We start from the raw sequence: 19,400 nt of genomic DNA, 5'->3' as shown, positions 1-19,400 counted from the left end.
AGAATTCAGCTATTTTCCGCTGTTGAGTTGTATATCTTTTTTCTGCTTATTTGTTCAAACATTGTTATAAGAAGTCGCATGAAGTCGATTGTGTAGGTGTTATTGATTAATATTTCAAGTTTCTTGTTAAAACTGTGGATGACAATATATATGCATATATATATGGTAAAATTATAGATGATCATATATATATGATCATCTATCATTTTGTTACTATATTTTATTATTTATTTTATTATTGCAAATTTATTACTAATTTTAATATTCTATTATTACAATTTTATTATTTAATTTATTATTATCCCAAAGGATGTTAGCTCAGAAGAGATATTGATTTCCTTTTGGCATCTTTCGTTGAAAACTTTAGATGACGGTTCACTTTTCAAATTGTTTCCACCAAATATTAGAGCCCTATATTATATTTAAAGAAATTAAATAATGAAGAATATGCATAAATATATGCACGTTTCTCGCATTGCCATAAAACAACAGTACCTATAGCCATCAAATATTGAATTAGGTACGCTTTCATCAGAATATGGGCATCTGGAAGCCCAAATTTAGAATTTGGAATTTGTTTTATTATCTGTTTCATATTTTGTAAAGCATTTATGAGTTTTTGATTAAGAAACTTAACAATTTCAAAGCGAGCAATGAGAACACTCTACGAAAAAAAAAACTTCTTTATCTCCAGCGCGAGACTATGTATCGGAAACTCTACGTTATGCTCATTTTAAAATTATATTGCTTTTCAATTAAATTTTGTAGTTTAAGTGCGAAGAACATGATACTTAATAAATAAAGGTAACACACAAACGTTAAAAAACGCCCCTTTGGGCGTAGTGTAAAATCTGAAAGCTTTCAGGCTTTTTTATGATCATCTATAAAAATATATTTCCCTTAATATGTTGAAAAATTTTTAGATTTGTCAATATTAAGTTCTAAAAGCCATACGACTAAAACTGAGCGAAAAAACCTGCTATTTCCAGCAAGCCACTTCTACCTTCATTCTGCAGCATGTTGAAGACACCATGGATGTTGCCGTATCGACCAGAATCATTTGCCGTCGATTGGTGGCTAGTGGCATGCACTCGCGGCGTCCATTAAAAAGACTGCCATTGGCCCACATCATAGACTCCAACGCCTGCAATTGTGCCGGGCTCGAGCGATGTGGACGACGGAATGGCACAAGGTCGTGTTCTCATATGAGTCACGCTTCTGTTTCTCCAATGATAGTCGCAGCATACGAGTGTGGCATCGATGTGGAGACAGATCTAATCCGGCAGTAATTGCAGCATCATGGTTTGGAGTGCACTTGCGTACGATTCTATATCACCTCTAGTTTTTATTCAAGAACGTTAGAGCTAAAGATTACATATTGCGGCCGGTGACACTCCCCTACCTTCAGAGAGAGCCCAGTGCCCTTTATCAGCAAGATAATGCCCTACTACACACTGTTTGCATAACCGACGTGCTCAGATGCTAAGTATACAGATGCTTCCCTGCCACCGTTCTCGGCTGATCTTTCACCAATCGAACACATTTGGAATGTGATTGGACGCCATTTGCAGACCCTGCCATTGCCGCGTTCAGAAGACGGACTGTTTCAAATGGTTGACAGGGAATGGAGAGCCATTCCTCAGCACACGTCAGGACTCTTATTGACTCTATATCTAAATGTGTTGCTTCTTGTATAGACATTCAAGGTGATCCTTGTATACCAATTAACTGCCATGGTAGAGGGCTTGTGCCCGCGTCCTTTGTCACTAAACTAAAGTTACTGAGTTTAGTAATATTATAGCTTATAATATCACTTTATCATCGCTCTGTTTCATAATATTAAAGTATTATACTAAGCAATACCACTGGCTAACGTATTAATGTATCTTATCACAAAATGCACTATATTATTATACTATCATATGATACATTGATGTTTTGCTTATTGTCTTGTCATATTTAATGACTACATTATATGATTCCAATTATACCAGGTTGCAAATGTTATATTGGTTCACAATATGAAATTCTAATACAATAAGAAATGGATTAAAGTACTAATTTTATGCTTCTGAGAAAGTTTATGTAATCTAATTACCAACAGTATGCGTACTTGATTAATGATCACCAACCTATTCTGAGATTAACACATCAGTATAGAAATCCGTCTAGTATCAAATAATTTTAAATACATATTTGTGTGTTTTAATTTATGTATTTCTAACGCATATAGAAATTGGCACAACTTTTATGTATATAATGCATATAATTTGCATTACGTGGCAATCCACTCAAGATTATTGTAACTTAATTTTTTTACACGGAGCACAATCTTATGTATCCTACGTAGCATTTTATGAAAGATAACTTTATAATCATTTTCGTAAACTACTTTTCTGTAACTTTTCTGATTAAGAACAATTAACAGCATTTAGTCTTTAAGCCACTACCCTATTGTGGTGGCAGTTTGCTGTTTTGTCCACAGATCAGGCATCATTCCGATCGGTTTTGCCTTAACTCGGAAGTTTTGTCAGTGGTGCATAACCTACTGAACCAACGCTGTTCTCGCTCTGTATTATGCATATCATTTTGAAATAAAGATCACTTATTGTTAGTTGCTGTCTCTTTCTGTTTATCAAGTTTCGTCACTTTCCGGCCACTCCTTCTTGGTATTGCATTTTCAATGGCATAATTACTTACATTATTAGCATAATTAATAAATTCTTCTAGAATTGGTTTTCTTAAGTCCGATAAATCATTCCTATAAATAAATAATACATGTTTTAGAAAACACGTTTAATCCATTAAAATACATCATCTTCCATGATTCGTAATTCAAGGGTGCAAGCCATTCTTTCATACGAAACTTTAATTTCTCTTTTGCTTCACCCTGAGTGCAGGAATTGACTAGATGTCCCTGGTTTAAATTATACAACCAGCAAACAAAAATAAATAAATAGATCCTAACAGTTATTAATTCTGGATCAAAAGGGGAATTTGAGAAATTACTAATATTGAAATTAATTCACCTTTCACTTTTATATTGCGTGCAGTATTCCATATTTATGAAGCATTTTCAGTTGAAAAATATTTGGCCTCTGTTTTTCCTTAAACAGTTTTTTTGCTTGCAGATGCCAGTACTTCTGAGTTAAATACAGTACACTAAGTAATATATTTTGCTCTTTCGAAACGCTTTATTCCCAACTCCTACAGAAGTGGAAAGTTACGTTGGTGAAAATACGGAAACAACGATTTATAGCTCTGTCAGTGCAAATGGTGTGTTATCGATGGATAAATTGAAAAGGGAATTTATTTCCGTATTTCACGCAGAAATCTACTCAGTAGTAAAGGAATATTTTCTGGCTACTTTTAATCTTGGATTTTAATGGTTAGTATTTCAGAGGTTACGGAGAGAATATAAGAAATCGCATTCTGTATCTTTCAGTTTCCGTAAGAAACTTATTTTATTCGCACAGAATTGATTTTATTTATTAACTTATTTTATTCATATTGAGTAAGCAAATGTAATTTAAAAATTAAATCGCGAGCATCGTTCTGTTGAAACTTCTCTTAAATTAGGCGTACGTTTAATTTGATGCTACTGTCCGGTATAAAATAATATGAAATAGAATAAAATTTTAAAATAAATACAAATATATTAGAAAAACTAAATATAAAAGGTATATTTAACTATATGATTTCTAACTGCGTTTCGTTTTTTAGCAGTATCAGTAGCATGGTCAACAAGTTAACAATGATTGTATGTATACAAAAATATTTATGGACGTTTATGTTAGTTGAACAAAATATATTCTCTGTCGACACATACATACTTTGCTCGGGACCCTTACGTGTATAACAGGAAAACACTTTAAATATTTGGTCAAAATATTTGTTTGTTCGTTCAGAGATTACAGTAATTGCAAGATTACGATTAACCCCGTATTATGTATATATATGGGTTAAGCGGCATATAATATATACACGAGAGCTAGAGTACGGCCCCTGTCGCAGAAGGATCACGTCTTCCCAAGGTATAAGAGAACCGCAACTCCAGGACCAATCCGAGAGGGCGCCACCCCTCCCGGTTGCTGCAGAGGGGAACTTCCCTCGACAAAGTAATTGAAGATAAATTCATTGGAGAAGAGACCGACGGGCGACCATCAAGGAAAGATCCACAGGGCCGATCTCAACTCCGACTACTCAAACGTTAGACTCAGAGATAAAATTCCTATGAGAGGGGTCACCACTCCCTCTCGGGGTACTAAACAAGGACCTTTAAAATTCGCAAGATTATACGTCCTTCCACACCGACCGAGAAGAGCTAATATCTCCCAGACGGTCTACACCATTCACCATGTCCACCACCAAGGACACCGACAGGGCAGTTCCAGTTCGGTCCCTGCCAAGCCTGAACCTACCATCGAATAAATGATTGCTCTAATCTATGTGTTGACTGATTATTTGCTCTGCAGGCCGGAGCTGTCTAGACAGTGATGTGGAAGTTCCCCGGGTCTCTCCCATAAATGGTCGGTTCCGGAAATTTCCCCCAGCCCAACCACAGAGTTGGTTGTCTAGCATCGTTAGGATGAATCAGTACAACGTTAACAAACTTTCAGGAAAGAAAGATTAAACCTAGACGATGGAAAATCACAAATCACATAGCAATGCATGGTCAGGAACGCTTTTCTATCGCCGTAGTAACGACACAAAACACAATAAAGGAAGGATACGAACAGGGTGAGTATGATGTTTATTATGCTTGGTGCAGATAAAACCAAGGAATAAGAACCAAAACCGACTGTCATCATCAAAGTAGGTGTTCTAAATTAAAACCCGGACCGTGATGCAGCAACCGTGAGTCATGCATCTTCCATTCGTGATGCAAATTTTCCATGTACCGGAGAAGCGAGGCCTGCACACGGTCCGGGGTCGTAATTTAGAACACCTTCTTTAATGACGATCGTCGTTTGTTTTAGTTCTTATTTGTTGCTTTCTGCTGTACTAAACATAATGAAACACGTTCTGTCTCACTATTTGTGTCCTTTTCTTGCGTTTTGTGTCGTCACTACCGAGCCAGGAAAGCATTTCCGTCCAAGCATTGCTATGTGATTTCCCATCGTCTATGTGTACTCAGTCTCTCCAGAAAGCTTCTCTCCGATGTACTGCTACACCATGCATGTAACCGGCAAAGTATGAAATGCGACATTTTATAGAATGCCTAGGTATTGTATATAATGCCCGAGCGATTTTAGGCAAAGTATGAAATATGAGAATTATTACATACTTCCCTAGGCATTGTACAGAATGACAAATGCTCTTTAGGCAAAGTTTGAATAATGAAAGGAGAAAAGGTTCTGATAATGCCATTATTTAAAAGACGCTTATTCCTCAAAACTGCAAATTCTATTTTGAAACATTAATGACAGAGTGCCATTAAAAAAATTGTCATTCGAGATATGTAAAAAAAAAAGTTAGTGAGATGATCCTGATGCAAAATAATAAATTTATATTTTCAGTCTAGCTGAGACTCGGAATCAGTAAGATCTTCCGGACAACGAAATTAAATTCAAGAACCAATCATAAGTTTCACAACAATGCCTTTTTTAACATCTTTTTTTTTTTTTTTTTTTTTTTTTTTTTTTTTTTTTTTTTCTGGGAGGGCTCACAAAGGTGGTTAACGTTTTTGTATTGAGTTGAAAGTTCTTTCAACACTGCCACGTCTTCCGTGTCCAGTACTTAAATACGTTTTCATGAAGTACGAGAAATAACTTATCGTCCGTGACTGTATCGTACTTTAACGCTTTCTTTAACAGGATAAATGAATGTAATTTTGTTTTCAACGAATATCACATCCTAGCTATTCAGCAGCCAGTAATTCCATGGTTCCTTGTTAATAGTCATTTTGGCCTTTTTAACTTATCATTTATTAACGTCTGGTAAATAATTTGGTTCTTCGAAACGAATCGGAAATGTATTTTATAATTTATCAGTTTGTCATTTGGCCTTCTATAGAATGCATAGGAAATGTGTGAAATATTAATCGTTTCATACATTGCCGGCTAGTTTTTGGCATTATATACAATACCTAGGCATTCTATAGAATACTGGATTTCAAACGTTACTCGTAACACACACATATATATATCCAACCCATCCTCTTATCCAACTTCAAAACCCTAGCCCTGCTTTATTTCAGCTATCGCTGGTCGTAGTCATATACTTCCAATTAAAAACGTATTTTAAATGACATAAATATTTATCTTTGGGCAATGTCAAATTTTAAAAAAAATTCTACAAATAGCAAAATCTAACTTTTACTTCCGTCTCTGATTGCTATACTTATATTTGAAAAAAATTTATATTTTGTATGAAACAAAATGAAATTGTAAAAAGCTTCATTGCTGTATTAGAAAAATTAACCGGGATATTTAATTTCAAAATTTACAGTTTCTGACGCCATTTTCAAATTGCTATAAGGGAATGGTTATCCTGTAAGTAAAGAAACGTTTTCAAAGGAAATAAGTTTAATTGAAGTGAAGAAAGGCTGTACAAGAAAGTCATGTGGTGCATTAGGTTCGACGATGTAAGATGCAGATCTGAGAAAGTTTATTTACTTCAAAAATCGAGGACAATTTTAACTATAGGTGATAGATTTTTGGTAATTATTTTGATATTAAATTATTTTTTCGAAGGCTATGCTCTTAATTTAATAATTATATTTTCGTTCAATAAATTTCTTCATGTATTGCTCTCTTTTATACATACTTGTATCATGGAAGAAAAAAATATTTTGAAATTTCTCACCTGATTTCCCCACTATCTCTTTTTCTATGCAAATCTTCATCTACTGTAATTTTACTAAATACAGCTTGCCCATGAATTCATAAATTTAATGGACATAGAAGACACTCCGAGTCCAAATTAATTTCACGATAAAAATTGTTTTAAACATTTTTATATTATTTTAAAATCGGATTTCTTTGGAAACGTTAAATAGCTAGATTAAAAAAAAAAAAAAAATACGACGAAATACCAAAAAACGGTTACAAAATTTCAAGCGGACTTTTATTCGATAATAAATGCATCCGAGTTAAATAAATTATTTAAAAAAAGAAGCCGTTAAGAAGAATCCATTGCACGACGGATTCCTGGTAACTGTAACAAATAGCCCTTGGAAATTGTTGTTGAATAAGGAAACTTCGTAGAATTTTATTTATTGCTTCGAAAGAGATATATGGTTTTTATTTAATGGATAAAATAGCCTTCTTGTAAAATAAACTTCGTAGACACGATCACAGCTCTGAAATTCACGGATAAAAAGAACGGAGAGTATCTAAATACAGCTTGTGTTCCGTGTAGCTGCAGTCTGTTGTTCCGTGTAGTAAACACTGGACGGAACACTAGACCTTTAATGTATTTATCATTCACTTTTACACATCACCTGCTCTTAAATGTTATTTGGTAACTGCAAATGCGAGGAATTATCTTTCACATTAAATAAAGTTAATATTTATTAGCAAAATTACCGATTTAAAATTATGAAAACGTACCTCTTAACGTAAAATGTTTTATTTTATCTTTTAATAATGTTTCAATTGACATATATTGAAGTGCCTTTTATTTATAATCGATCAAAATAATAATTTATCAATATTTTCTGCATTGATGAAAACTATGTGCGTGGTTGTTAGCTAAAGAAACATTTATTTATTTATTTTATTTTTGTGGTATTTAGTCTTTAAAAAAATCTTTTGGAATGTTTAACAGCAAAATATCTTTCGAGGGTGTAGACTATATTTTTGATTACTTTAGATTAAAATTTTTTACATTTTGGAAAAAAAAAAAAAAAAAAAAAAAAAAAAAAACTTTGTCACGCAGGATAAATTAATTGAAAAGTACTATTTTTGAAGCCTTGCGTAATTCTTTTTGTCTAACATAAAACGAATTTTTTTCTATAAAGGTATTATTTTTGATTAGATACTTTCCATTTCCGCCATTTGAAGGTTTGCCATTTCAGCCAATCAGTAAATATAGCTGAATTCGATTCCCAATACCTCGTTTAACTTTCATTTACATTAAATTTCCTACTGTTTAAAACTTACATATTATTTAAAATACGAACATTTTGAGTATGATTATTTTCAAAATAACGAATGTAAATAACTGTTTATGAAGCAATGAAACGTTATTACAGAGTCTGGAATATCAGTTATCAAGTGTACACCTTGCACACACACAGAAAACAAATGGAACATTTCTATATCTCCCGTTCTATGCGTTTTTCACGTCTGGACAACGTGGAATTCTATGCTCCCAATTATGCAAAAATGCTAAGTTTTGTAAAAAATCGCACGAGTAGTTTTAAAAAAAATTAGTTACCAAGATTTTAGCTTCTCATTTTTAATTGAATTTGATGTATATATTTAATATTACTTCTTTGTTTTAATTAAACTTAAGTCCTTCTTTCACAGTTCAAAATTTAGGTTAAATAAAAAAAAATATGAAGGTATTTCTAGATTTATTTTTTTACTTGCAATTTTCATAAACCTTTTTACTTGTAAATTTCGAGTATTTTACTTGTAATTTTCAGAAAGGTTTCGAAAAATTCTGAATTATAAACTATAACATTTTTACCATCACCTTAAAGTAGACGTATTTCTAGGCATACTTGCAAAACATTAGAGTTTTTTGTTCAAAATTACCGAAGATATACGAGAATGTTAACATGTTTTGAAATTTGGCATATCTGTTATAAAATTTTTTGAAAGAATAAACATTGGACTTATTTTTACGTTCGCGCACAAAGAGAAAAAGGAAAGGAAAATATGTTACCATAAATTAAGAATTTCGCGAAATGAATTATTCTTGGCGCAAACTAAAAAAAGTGTGCAAGATAAATTTTTAAAATTCTCGTTACGTTTCTCAAGAAATTCTCCAAAATTTAATATTTGGGTATAATTTGAATTGTAGAGCCGAAATATGGAAAAACTTCAGTAAGTCATTTCAGAGTAACTCCGATTTTGTGTCAAAATATCTATGTTGGAACAGTGCTGTACATAAATATAATATACATCCTAAGTCAGGCTTTCGACAAAGTGAATGAAAAATGCAAATTAAATTTCGTCAACGGTAGATCGGGCAATACAGAAATGTCTCTTTTTTTCAAACAATAGAAAAATAACAATTAAGAAATATGTTTAATAAGCTAAGCTACTGAATCTCACATTTTCGCTGTCTTGTCATTCCGATGATTTCTCTATCGCATTCAGTCTCAGACAGTTCTTCTTGGTCCAGGGATTGATCATCATAATCTTCTTCTACAGTATGACAGATCTCCTCCTGAAATCCTGGTAGATCTTCAGGATCACTAAAAATATAAAAATAAAATTTGAAGATGAAAATAGACCTAATCTAGGTAGTATGATACTCGAGGTAATAAAATAAATACAGCACATTTGACAAATTACGAGAATACGAACACTGTTTGCCACACATTTTCTTCAAACATTAAATTATTCCATTTAGTATTTCAACAATGAATTGAAGTTATCTGTTTAATGTGGAAATTTAAATGAGAACTTTAGATCAAAATTTAGCAAGTTATATGTTGTGCATTTAATTAAATATCTATTAATGCTTCGCATAATTAAAAAGACTTTAAAAAATAATCTTTTACTTAACATAAAAATGCACGATTCAAGGATCTGTTGCAACAGTAATAATATATAAAACAGTTCAGTAGTTACAGTATAGGAAAAATTTTGTTATCTTAAAATTCGTTTTTGATAGTTCTTCTCGTATGTGAAGTTAAAAGAAAGAAAATATTCTGTAAGTTTTCAGATTTTATATTACGCCCAAAGAGATGCTTTTTTAAAGTTTTGTGTGATACCTTTATTTATTAAAAATCATGTTCTTCGCACATAAACCATAAAATTCAATTCAACAGCAATATCGCGAAATAATTTGAAAAGTGCATATCTTTGGAATTTCCGATACACAGTCTCGCGCTGGAGATATTTTTTTTTTTTGGTACAGTGTTGCCATTGGCCTCTTTGAAATCATTGAGTTTGTTAATCAAAAAGTCTTTAATGTCTGACAAAATATGAAATAGGTTTTCGACGCATTCTTTTTGTAATATAAACGCTCATTGCTTTGCATATGACGCTGTTATTTCATCTGTTACTTAAACTTTTCACATTGTTCTATGTCTTAAAATTAAAAATTAAAGTTAATGAACTAAAACTGCAATAGTATATTACAGTGCAAGGGAAAAAAATTGACAGTTTCACTCACGCTTGTGTCGGATTTGCGCAATGCTTATGGAATCCCACAAAATTTTCGTAAATATTATGGGGTCCTGGGGGTCGCGGAAAAAATCTTAGTGATAAAAAGGGGTGGCAACTGAAAAATGTTTAAGAGGACCTGTTCTAAGAGGTAAAAATTAAAGTTCTAAATATGCTCATCAATCTCATGAAGTTTGGAAGATTCTTAAACCCTACCTTATTTCTGCCTTCATTTTTATCTTGACCTAAAAGAACAAGATGGTAATTTTAGTCCTTAGGAATGCCTCAGAAGTTAATTTAACAGCTTTGCTGTTTCACTGCCAACTTCAAATAGCATTTTTGACTGGAACCTGCATAAAATTATATAGATTGTCTCTCTAAATATATCTTGAAATTCCCTAGTGCAACAAAAAAATGTTTCAGAAGCTTACATCATGTCTGGTGTAAGCTTCTGAAACCATAATCTATTAAAAATAAGCTCCTTCACTTTTGCATACGAATAATAATGCAAGAAAACAGACTTCCATTTGCAAAGGTATTATATTCGTGCGCAAAGTTATTAAATAGTATTAGTTATAAATGGAATCGAGATATTTTTCCAAGTAAAGAAATTTCATTTAAGAACGCAGGACGAAATGTAAATACCCAGTTTTTCCACTCACGCTGCCTTTTAACAGTTCTTGTTTTTTACGAAAGAAAACTCACAGTTTTCAAGCATTTCGAAACTTATCGAGATATTTCCCGAAAGCATTCTTTATATCAATACGCTTTTGCGTAAAAAGAACATGTTTTCCATCCAGTGCCAAGCTTTCGACAGCCGTAGAATATCAACGTCGCTGTTCTCGAGAATTCTTATTAAAGCTCTAGAAATGCATTCGACTTCGAAATGCTTTTTAGAATAACTTTCTACAGAAAATGTTCCAATAATGCAAAAGCCTTGAGAGGTAAACAGCGAAGTGAAAGCCTAAATAAAGAAGGATACTTTTTAAGAAGCTTTACGCTCTTTCAAGTTTTACATTCCGAATGTAAAACATGTGAAAGAGGGGGAAAAAGTTCACTTTATAAGATGCAGATTATAAGATACAGTGTACATAACATTTTTCAATATTAAGATAAAAACAATAATCTACTATTATTACTTTAGATGTCAAACAACAATAATCAGCGCTACTACACAATAATCTACTATAATCTATTACATTAATTTACTACAAAATCTACTATAATCTATTCACAATAGGATAATACAAAAATATGACGTGGACACCACGTGACTTCATTGTACGGCCTATTAACTTATACACGTTTTTGTTGCACTTCACTTCAACTTATTTCCTTGAATTATTCTAACTTAAAGTACCGATCCCTCAAGTCAAGTAAAAAATGGCTACAAAAGTTCCAAATTTTGAAATTAAATATCGCGATCAATTTTTGTAAGAGAGGCAACCTTCTTGCATTCTTATTTTTTCTTAATGTTTCTAAATCTTTCCCAAATATAAATATAGGAATCGGGAGAAATATAGGAATTAATGATTAGATCTCGTTTTTCGCCAAAAATTATTTCTTTTATTTGGCATTGTTAAAATATGATCATTTTCGTCATTTGAAACATTTCTGTAATTGAAAGCGTATGACTACGACCAATGATTGCAAAAAATAAAGGCCGGGTAAGGTTGTAGGAATATACATACGCATTTACTACTCCCGATTCAAGAAAAAAGGGTGGGGCACAACTAGATGTTATATCAGTCACGTATACAAAATGTCAACGTTCTACAGCTCATCGTTTTTGAGTTATGCGAGATACATAGATAGGTAGGTACGTGTACATACATACGTACACACGTCCCGACGAAATCCCTTCTGATCCCATTTTAGATCCCTTCTACAAGCCGCTTCGGAGAAAAAGAGGCTTTTATTCTATTTCTGCGTACAGACAACACGTAAAACTTCCCCCCCCAAATGCTTTTGGGAATGATCAAAATGAATATTTCCGTTGAAATATGATACCCAAAACTTTTCTTGATGGCAGTACTTACAAATAAAATACACGTTTTCGTACACGGAAGTAAAAAGTAATTTTTTATTATAAATATTTTTGACCTTGACAGCACAGAATGCCCATACATAAGCTATTAAGTATCTGAGAGAATAGGTAGTGATTTAGGAACAGAAAAAAATCGCATACAAACATAGAGAAAAATAAACCCGGATAGGCATGTTAATTAATTTTAGCTAAGCTCGTCTGTAATTCTTTCCTTTTTAAGCCACGCCCACTCTCATCAGCTCTGCCAGGAAATTTTAACTGTAGGAGGAAACATGGGTGTCAGTGGATATTAATTGCGATGTTTGGTAAGTTATTCACTGTTTCTCACTTAAATACCATTGCTCAAGCTCATACATACGACAGATGGAAGTCCTTGGCTATGTCTGATACTTCTACAGAAGACCCCCTACAAAGCCACAATATTAAATTACGAGAGAAAAGTGTTATCAGTATAGCTCATATGCATTTCAGAGAGCATTAGTAATAATTAATGATATTCTGTATTTGCCGACAGCCAATTTAATTTTTTTCAAAAAGTTGTCTGTATTGGATCAGTCATGTTACTTCGGAACAACTCACTTGTTTATTATCATTATGCATTTTTCTATCAAAATATTATTACGAAGGCATGCATTTCTTAAGCCGCTTCATGTTAGTATGTATGCGGCATAACCGAAAGGATGGCGTAAAAATTTTCAGCTGGTCGAGTCCACATTAAATAGTTGCATTCAAAATGAAACCCGCATCATCGCATTGGTCATGATTTAGCTGTCAGACGAAAATTTGCATAAATACATGAAGTGGAATCATAATGGAAAGGATGTGCAATTAACTTTCAAATTAATAATTTATGGATATTATTTAAATTATAAATGTGTGGATTTAAGATCGGTTATTTGAAATGTTTGAGAAAAAAATCTATATTTAACAATTATTTACATGAAATTATTTAAATAAAATTTAATTGGAAGGTTATTTTACACACACCAAAAACTTAAAATTACATTTTATACTATTATTTTGACAGTTTGAATATTACAGTTTGAAAGCGTCCAAAAGAATTTCCATCCTTAAATCATCATAACAGAGTTTTCCAGTTCTGTCTCTCTGTATATCTAAACATTTGAACATTTTTAGTGTTAGATGCACCCAGTTTTAATATAAAATAAACTCTTACTTTTGTACGAAAGGTCTTTTTTAAATCAGAAGTACTGCAGTTTATTGTTTAGTTTACAAACTCTTGTTTTTGAAGTATTATGCTTGAATGGTATTACTTGCAGTTTTAAATCTTGCTAAAAAGTGAAATATGAGTAGTATATTCTCAAGAATTACTTTCTAATGGAAACTGGCTCGTACACACGTTACACATGGAGAAATTCACGAAGTCTTCTATGCAATCAGTGCATACGCTGAGCCTTAACTTGATCTTTTTCTCAAACTACCGAGGGCCCACCAGCGGCCGAGCGGTAAAGTCGCTGAACACTGGTAGTTCGGTCCGAGGTTCGAATCCCGCGAACGGGCTGGCTGCATGGGCGTTTTCGTGGTTTTCTCCATGTGTAACGTGTATACGAGCTAGTTTCCCTTAGAAAGTCCTCCACGAAGGCATCCCTCCTCTTAGGCAGATAGCCCTCGAGGCTTTGCCATAATCACACACACACACACACCTTCACCTCAAACTACCGATGTCTACTGTTCAGCAATTCTACTACTCGGTCTCTGGTGAGCTCAATATATATATATTTATATATATATATATATATAAAGAATAGTTGATTAATTTTCCATTTGCTTCACTTTTACAAATACATCTATATTTGTACTTATAAAAGGGACATCTGTATTATCTACAGTTTTGCATCCTTTTTATAAATACACTTATATTTGTATAGTTTTGTATCCATATATGAAGTGATAATACAAGTTCTAATTAAACTTAAATATTGCTCTCAGCTAATCTAAGGATATGAAACGTTCTTAGAGGGTACATAAATTTTCTTAAGAGGAAAGCGCAGGAGGCATATTTTTAGGCAACTTTAAAATTCAATATACAATTTAAACCAAAATGCAATCTCTAAAACTAATAAAAACATCCTGAATAATTGTATACGTTGTAAACTTGTTCACTCAAAATACATGAATAATATCTCTACTGATATGTTAAGCACTTTTGTAACAAGCAGCATTTTTTATTACAATGAAATAATTATTAACTACTTTGATTTAATACTAAGTTACTTATTTAACTTGAGGTTTTTTATTATCTTCGTTTACTGTTTATTGAACATCTTCCTATTCGATCTACACTTTTATATCATATATGGAAAATTATTTGAAAAGTTTTAGCCAAATATTTCTCCCGCTCCTATTTTTCGTCATCAGTATGGTTCGATAGATATAAAATATTCAATTTAATAATCTAAAATTACTTAAAATCTGTACGAATTTACACTTAATTTCTTAAACATTCTGCATCGACTCTTGATGACAGACTAATAAAAATTATTCGTGACCGACTCCAGCATTGGTGCTACAAGTGTGACACTACAGGAGATAAATCATTGGCATTACAGATGACATTACATTGGCACTACAGGTGACAAATAAATCCGGTCGTAACTCCAGCAAGTAACTTTTGTGTGGACATACGTCCTTTGTTTAAACAATATTACAAAAAGTAAGAAATTACCATAAACAAGACACAATATATACGCTATTTGCAGTAGCTTTAAAGCCCATTGGGCATGGTCTGTATTAGATTTTCTATTACAATCTTATAATGATTTCATATGTGACATATTTCCTGAATTCTTTGATCCCTTTCTGACAATAGTAATAATTATACAGGGCTGGAAGATCCATAGACCTGTAATTAATTGGTAAGTGTTTGTCGCGGAATGTCTTCGTCTGCTAGCAATCCCAGATATTGTGTAGTGCGTCTGCCTATGAAGAATGCTCTCCACATGAGCACTTGACACCTTGCTATAGAAACCGGGCGAGGTAGGCTGCAAACATGTCGTGATTTGTGTATGCTTCCATGAGAAAGAAGTATGTTTTAAGACTAACTGTGGAAATCTCTGCGAAGATGCTGTAGGTGTGGCGCCCCATAGGGGTCTCATGCCATCTGCCTTGCCAGAGCCCTATGATGTACTGGTGGATCATATGCTTGAGAAGCTGCGAGTGGAACGTCTATACTGACTGACTTGTTGGTGGTGGCTATCTACCGGCTTCTTAACGTGGTATGTTCTTTACCCAACTAAAGGAGAGTATCGTGCCCGGGTTCCATGTGGAGAGGATGTTCTTGAGAGACAAGGATGTGCAGCGTGACATAGTCTTAAGTTGTTAAGACTTTGTAGAACACTCATGCTGTCCGAGCAGATCGAGATATTGGTAAAGTTCCAGAGCCCAAAGAAGGACACCGAGTGAATCACTTCTTAAGGAATACGACAAATGCTGCTCCTACCTTCTCGTTGATCTTCAAACCAGATGCAGAATGATCTTCGAGCTAGATCTTGATGTCAGAATCAAAACATGCATGTTTATTTGAACTTTAATTCTTGAAAACTTTAAATTTTTTATTTCGGAATTTTGAATATCGAATTTGCTTAATTATCTATTTCATATTTTATAAAACTTTAACGAATTCTCGGTTAACAAACCCGACGATTTCAAAGCGAGCAGTGGCAACACTGTATGGATTAAAATATTTTTATCTTCAGCGCCCAAGACTGTCTGTAAGAAATTCTAAAGACATGCTGTTTTTAAAAAATTTGTGCTTTGCAGTTTAATCGAATATGCCAAGAACGTGATATTTAATAAAGTAGACGCAAAGCAAATTTAACAATAAAAGGGCAAAAAGTGTTTTGTGAAACCATCTTAGTAAGAAAACTGAACATTGATATGACGAAGTGAGAAAAGATTGAAAACATATAAATGCATATATGCCAGCACTGAAGCTGCATCGGGAATTCTAAACATATACTGCTATGCTGATTTATTTATTTATATTTTGTAATTCTGCTGTTGAATTGCATAAGTGTAAAGAAAATTCTTCATAATAATAAAGCTAAGAAAATGGGTTAGTAGGCGTGATTGTAACAACAGACTGGTAGACTGCGAGCTCAGCGAGAGGATAAAAAAAACCTTAACAAACCCTTTATGAGTCCGTTAAAATCTGAAAATTTCAGAAGTTTTTTACACATGTTTCTGGAAAAAAGGGAATATTTGTTTTTAAAATTCCATGATTCAAATTTTCCTTTATGAACAACGGAAAACATTCAGATACCAGATAAACAAATATTTCTTAGCTCTGAAAAATTCAAACATATGAGTTAAGTTTCTATATGTAATGAAAATTATCTTGAAGATAAAGAATTTTTAAAGGTAAGGAAATATTGTTTAGCAAAGTTTAGCTAAATTATTCAAATATAACAATCACTGAAAGTGTAATACGAAGCAACGAAAGAATGAGAAAAATATTTCTTCTGTAATATATCAGCTAGTAGGGAGTTTAAGAAAAGTGATTTATTTATTATTATATTATTTAAAATAAGCATATGATAATGTCACGCAATTAATCACTTTCCTTCACAAAAATACAAAATATTATTAAACCTTTTGTATTGCGTGGGTAATTAATAAAACGCCCAGTCTGAACGTAATTTAATTTGGCGAAAGGTTCAAACTGTAAAATAAACACCGAACTTTTGTTCATAATGCACACACCGCTACTTTGATAATTACGATCTTCGAAAAATATATTTTTGTTCATAATAACTGAAGCTTGAAAGAACAAAAGTTAATGGATTTATTTTTCGTTAATTTCTGTCATTCAGAAAGGAAATTAATTTAAAATTAACGTTTTCTACAAACATTTATTTTTATGAGGTTAAATAAATTATCTTGGCTTGGAATAAATGATCTAGGATATAAAAGTTTTTCCGAAAGGCTAGGCTATTTTTGACAGAAGCTAAAAAAGTTCACGTAGCTTTCATGAGACGTGGCGTACTTTGCAACCTATCAATCAGTATTTTTTACTTTCAACGGCTCGTTACATTATATAACACGAAACATAAAAATTTCGATTTTAAGATGAATGAACAGGAAAAAAATTAGTCACGGTAAGTTGCTTGACAAGTTTAGTGACTTGTAAATGGTGGTGAGCCAGCTGCGCTATTAAGGAGAAAATAATCACTAAAGAAAGTAATTTGATTAAAGTAAAAGTAACAAGTTAAAATTAGAGTACGTAAAGAAACAGAAATTGCTGTTTATATGTACTATCTGAAATTTCTATCGCCAGCTTACATTATAAGCGTTGATTACCTCACATAACAATTAAAATACAATAAATATTGATTTTGGACTGAGATCGAAAGGTATTCGATCAATTTTATAAAATTTCCAATTAGTAGAAGTGACACTGTAGAGACATTAGGTTGTTTCGAAGCTTGAGACATGAAAAATGTGCAATGCCCTCGCCGGTACTCCAACTACGGACTTCTCTAATAATACCTCAATACGCGTCGAGCGTGCTGACCACTACACCACGAAGGCATGCTAGGAAGGCGGGAGAAATACCTTATAACATCTACTAGCGCGGCTAGTATTTTCCTACCGGCAGTACTTTCCTGAAATATTCAGCGGATACTAATATGATATAAATAATAACATGATTCTTTACTTCCCTGCCTGACGCAAAGGAAGTATTGTAATCGCGAAAAATTTCGAATGTCATAGTCCAAAGAAAATATCCATTTTGACCGCTCTTGAATTCATTCGAACGATCATCTTAAGTGATATCTGTACATGAGAATATATGTTAAATATTAAGCATTATGTAATATGACTAAGTATCGTGCATCGTATTCTAAGTACTGTGTTATCCCGTACATATTTGCTGTGTCCTGTATATATCATCTTGTATATACCTACCAAGTTAAGCATTCAGTATTATGACATAAGTATAGCGCATTATATTTTAAGTACTGTGTCATCCTGTACATACTTCCGCACAACGTACCATGCACTATGTTCTGCATAATAATGTTTCAAGTATTGTGTACTGTATCAAGTATAGTATTACGTATTGTGTCATTATATTGTACTAAAATTATAATTGCACTAATATATTATATCTTAGGTAATGCATTTTGTAGTAAATACTGTGTAGTGTAATGTGTCATCATAATGTACTAAATATATAGTTGCACTAATTCATAATATCTTACTTAATGAGCATTGTTGTAAGTAATGTGTATTTTAGTAAGTAATGCACTAAAACATATATGTACTATGCATTAAGTCCCGCATTATGTACCTAAACAACTTTAAGTATTTATCCCTGCGATATGTACAAAGTCTTAGAGTAATTCTATCAGGGTCAATGTTCCTTCTAACCTTCTTCGGGAACATGCAAGGACCTGACTCGGAACAGAGAGCTTACTAAAACTATGTTCAGAACTGTGGGAAGTAAACAGGATACACAAGAAGGGTATACAAAACCCTTTATTTTTCTCTATTTACAATGACTTCCGTACTTCGGAATACACCGACCCGCTACTTGGGGTCAAAACGTAAAAGTATAAAAATAAAACTAAACTCTAATTTAACTTTAGAATAATAAACGTGGAAGATTGGCCTTATATTAACAGGAAGCGTATGTAGTACAGAGAACTGTGAACACTACAATACGTTTAAAATTTATCAAGAGGATTAAAACCTCTGGCCTGGAAGGCAACAAGCAACTGCGTAACTTCTAAGGTAAGCGGCCTGCTTCGACTCACTGCTTCCTCTCTCTCGCTTGGCAAAAAGCCACAACTCAAATACTTGGCGCTCGCCAGACAAACTTTGCATAAAAACTTTAACGCTTATAATTCTGGCCGGAAGTAGAAAATAAGAAGTGATAGTAAAGATTTAAAATAAAATAAACGTTAGTAAAACTTAAGATCCTTACAATTCTTAGGCGTTCAACTCTCCTTTTATAGTATATGACTTTATGTACTTATGTTTTTAATTTATGTGTTATGTGTGTGTATATGTGCTGTGTTCAGTGTGTGTTATGTGTTTACTTG

General features: G+C 32.9%; 1 protein-coding gene across 2 annotated transcripts in view; it reads right to left on the bottom strand.

Moving 5' to 3' along the window:
* The window catches only part of LOC118192022 (cell adhesion molecule Dscam1-like), a 1,213,535-nt gene that overhangs the window by 10,216 nt on the left and 1,183,919 nt on the right, over window positions 1–19,400 (bottom strand). For both annotated transcript variants that reach the window (XM_085823265.1, XM_085823266.1), the window contains one exon: window positions 9,228–9,370. In XM_085823265.1, the coding sequence (XP_085679391.1) occupies window positions 9,228–9,370 (143 nt within the window). The remainder of the gene's footprint in view (window positions 1–9,227; window positions 9,371–19,400) is intronic.

The sequence above is a fragment of the Stegodyphus dumicola genome, chromosome 9 (genome assembly GCF_044657685.1).
Source record: "Stegodyphus dumicola isolate Sdum_Otavi_A_Nest chromosome 9, ASM4465768v1".
Classification (NCBI taxonomy): domain Eukaryota; kingdom Metazoa; phylum Arthropoda; class Arachnida; order Araneae; family Eresidae; genus Stegodyphus; species Stegodyphus dumicola.
The sequence above is the reverse complement of the archived record's forward strand: the minus strand, read 5'-3'. Positions and strand labels throughout refer to the sequence as shown.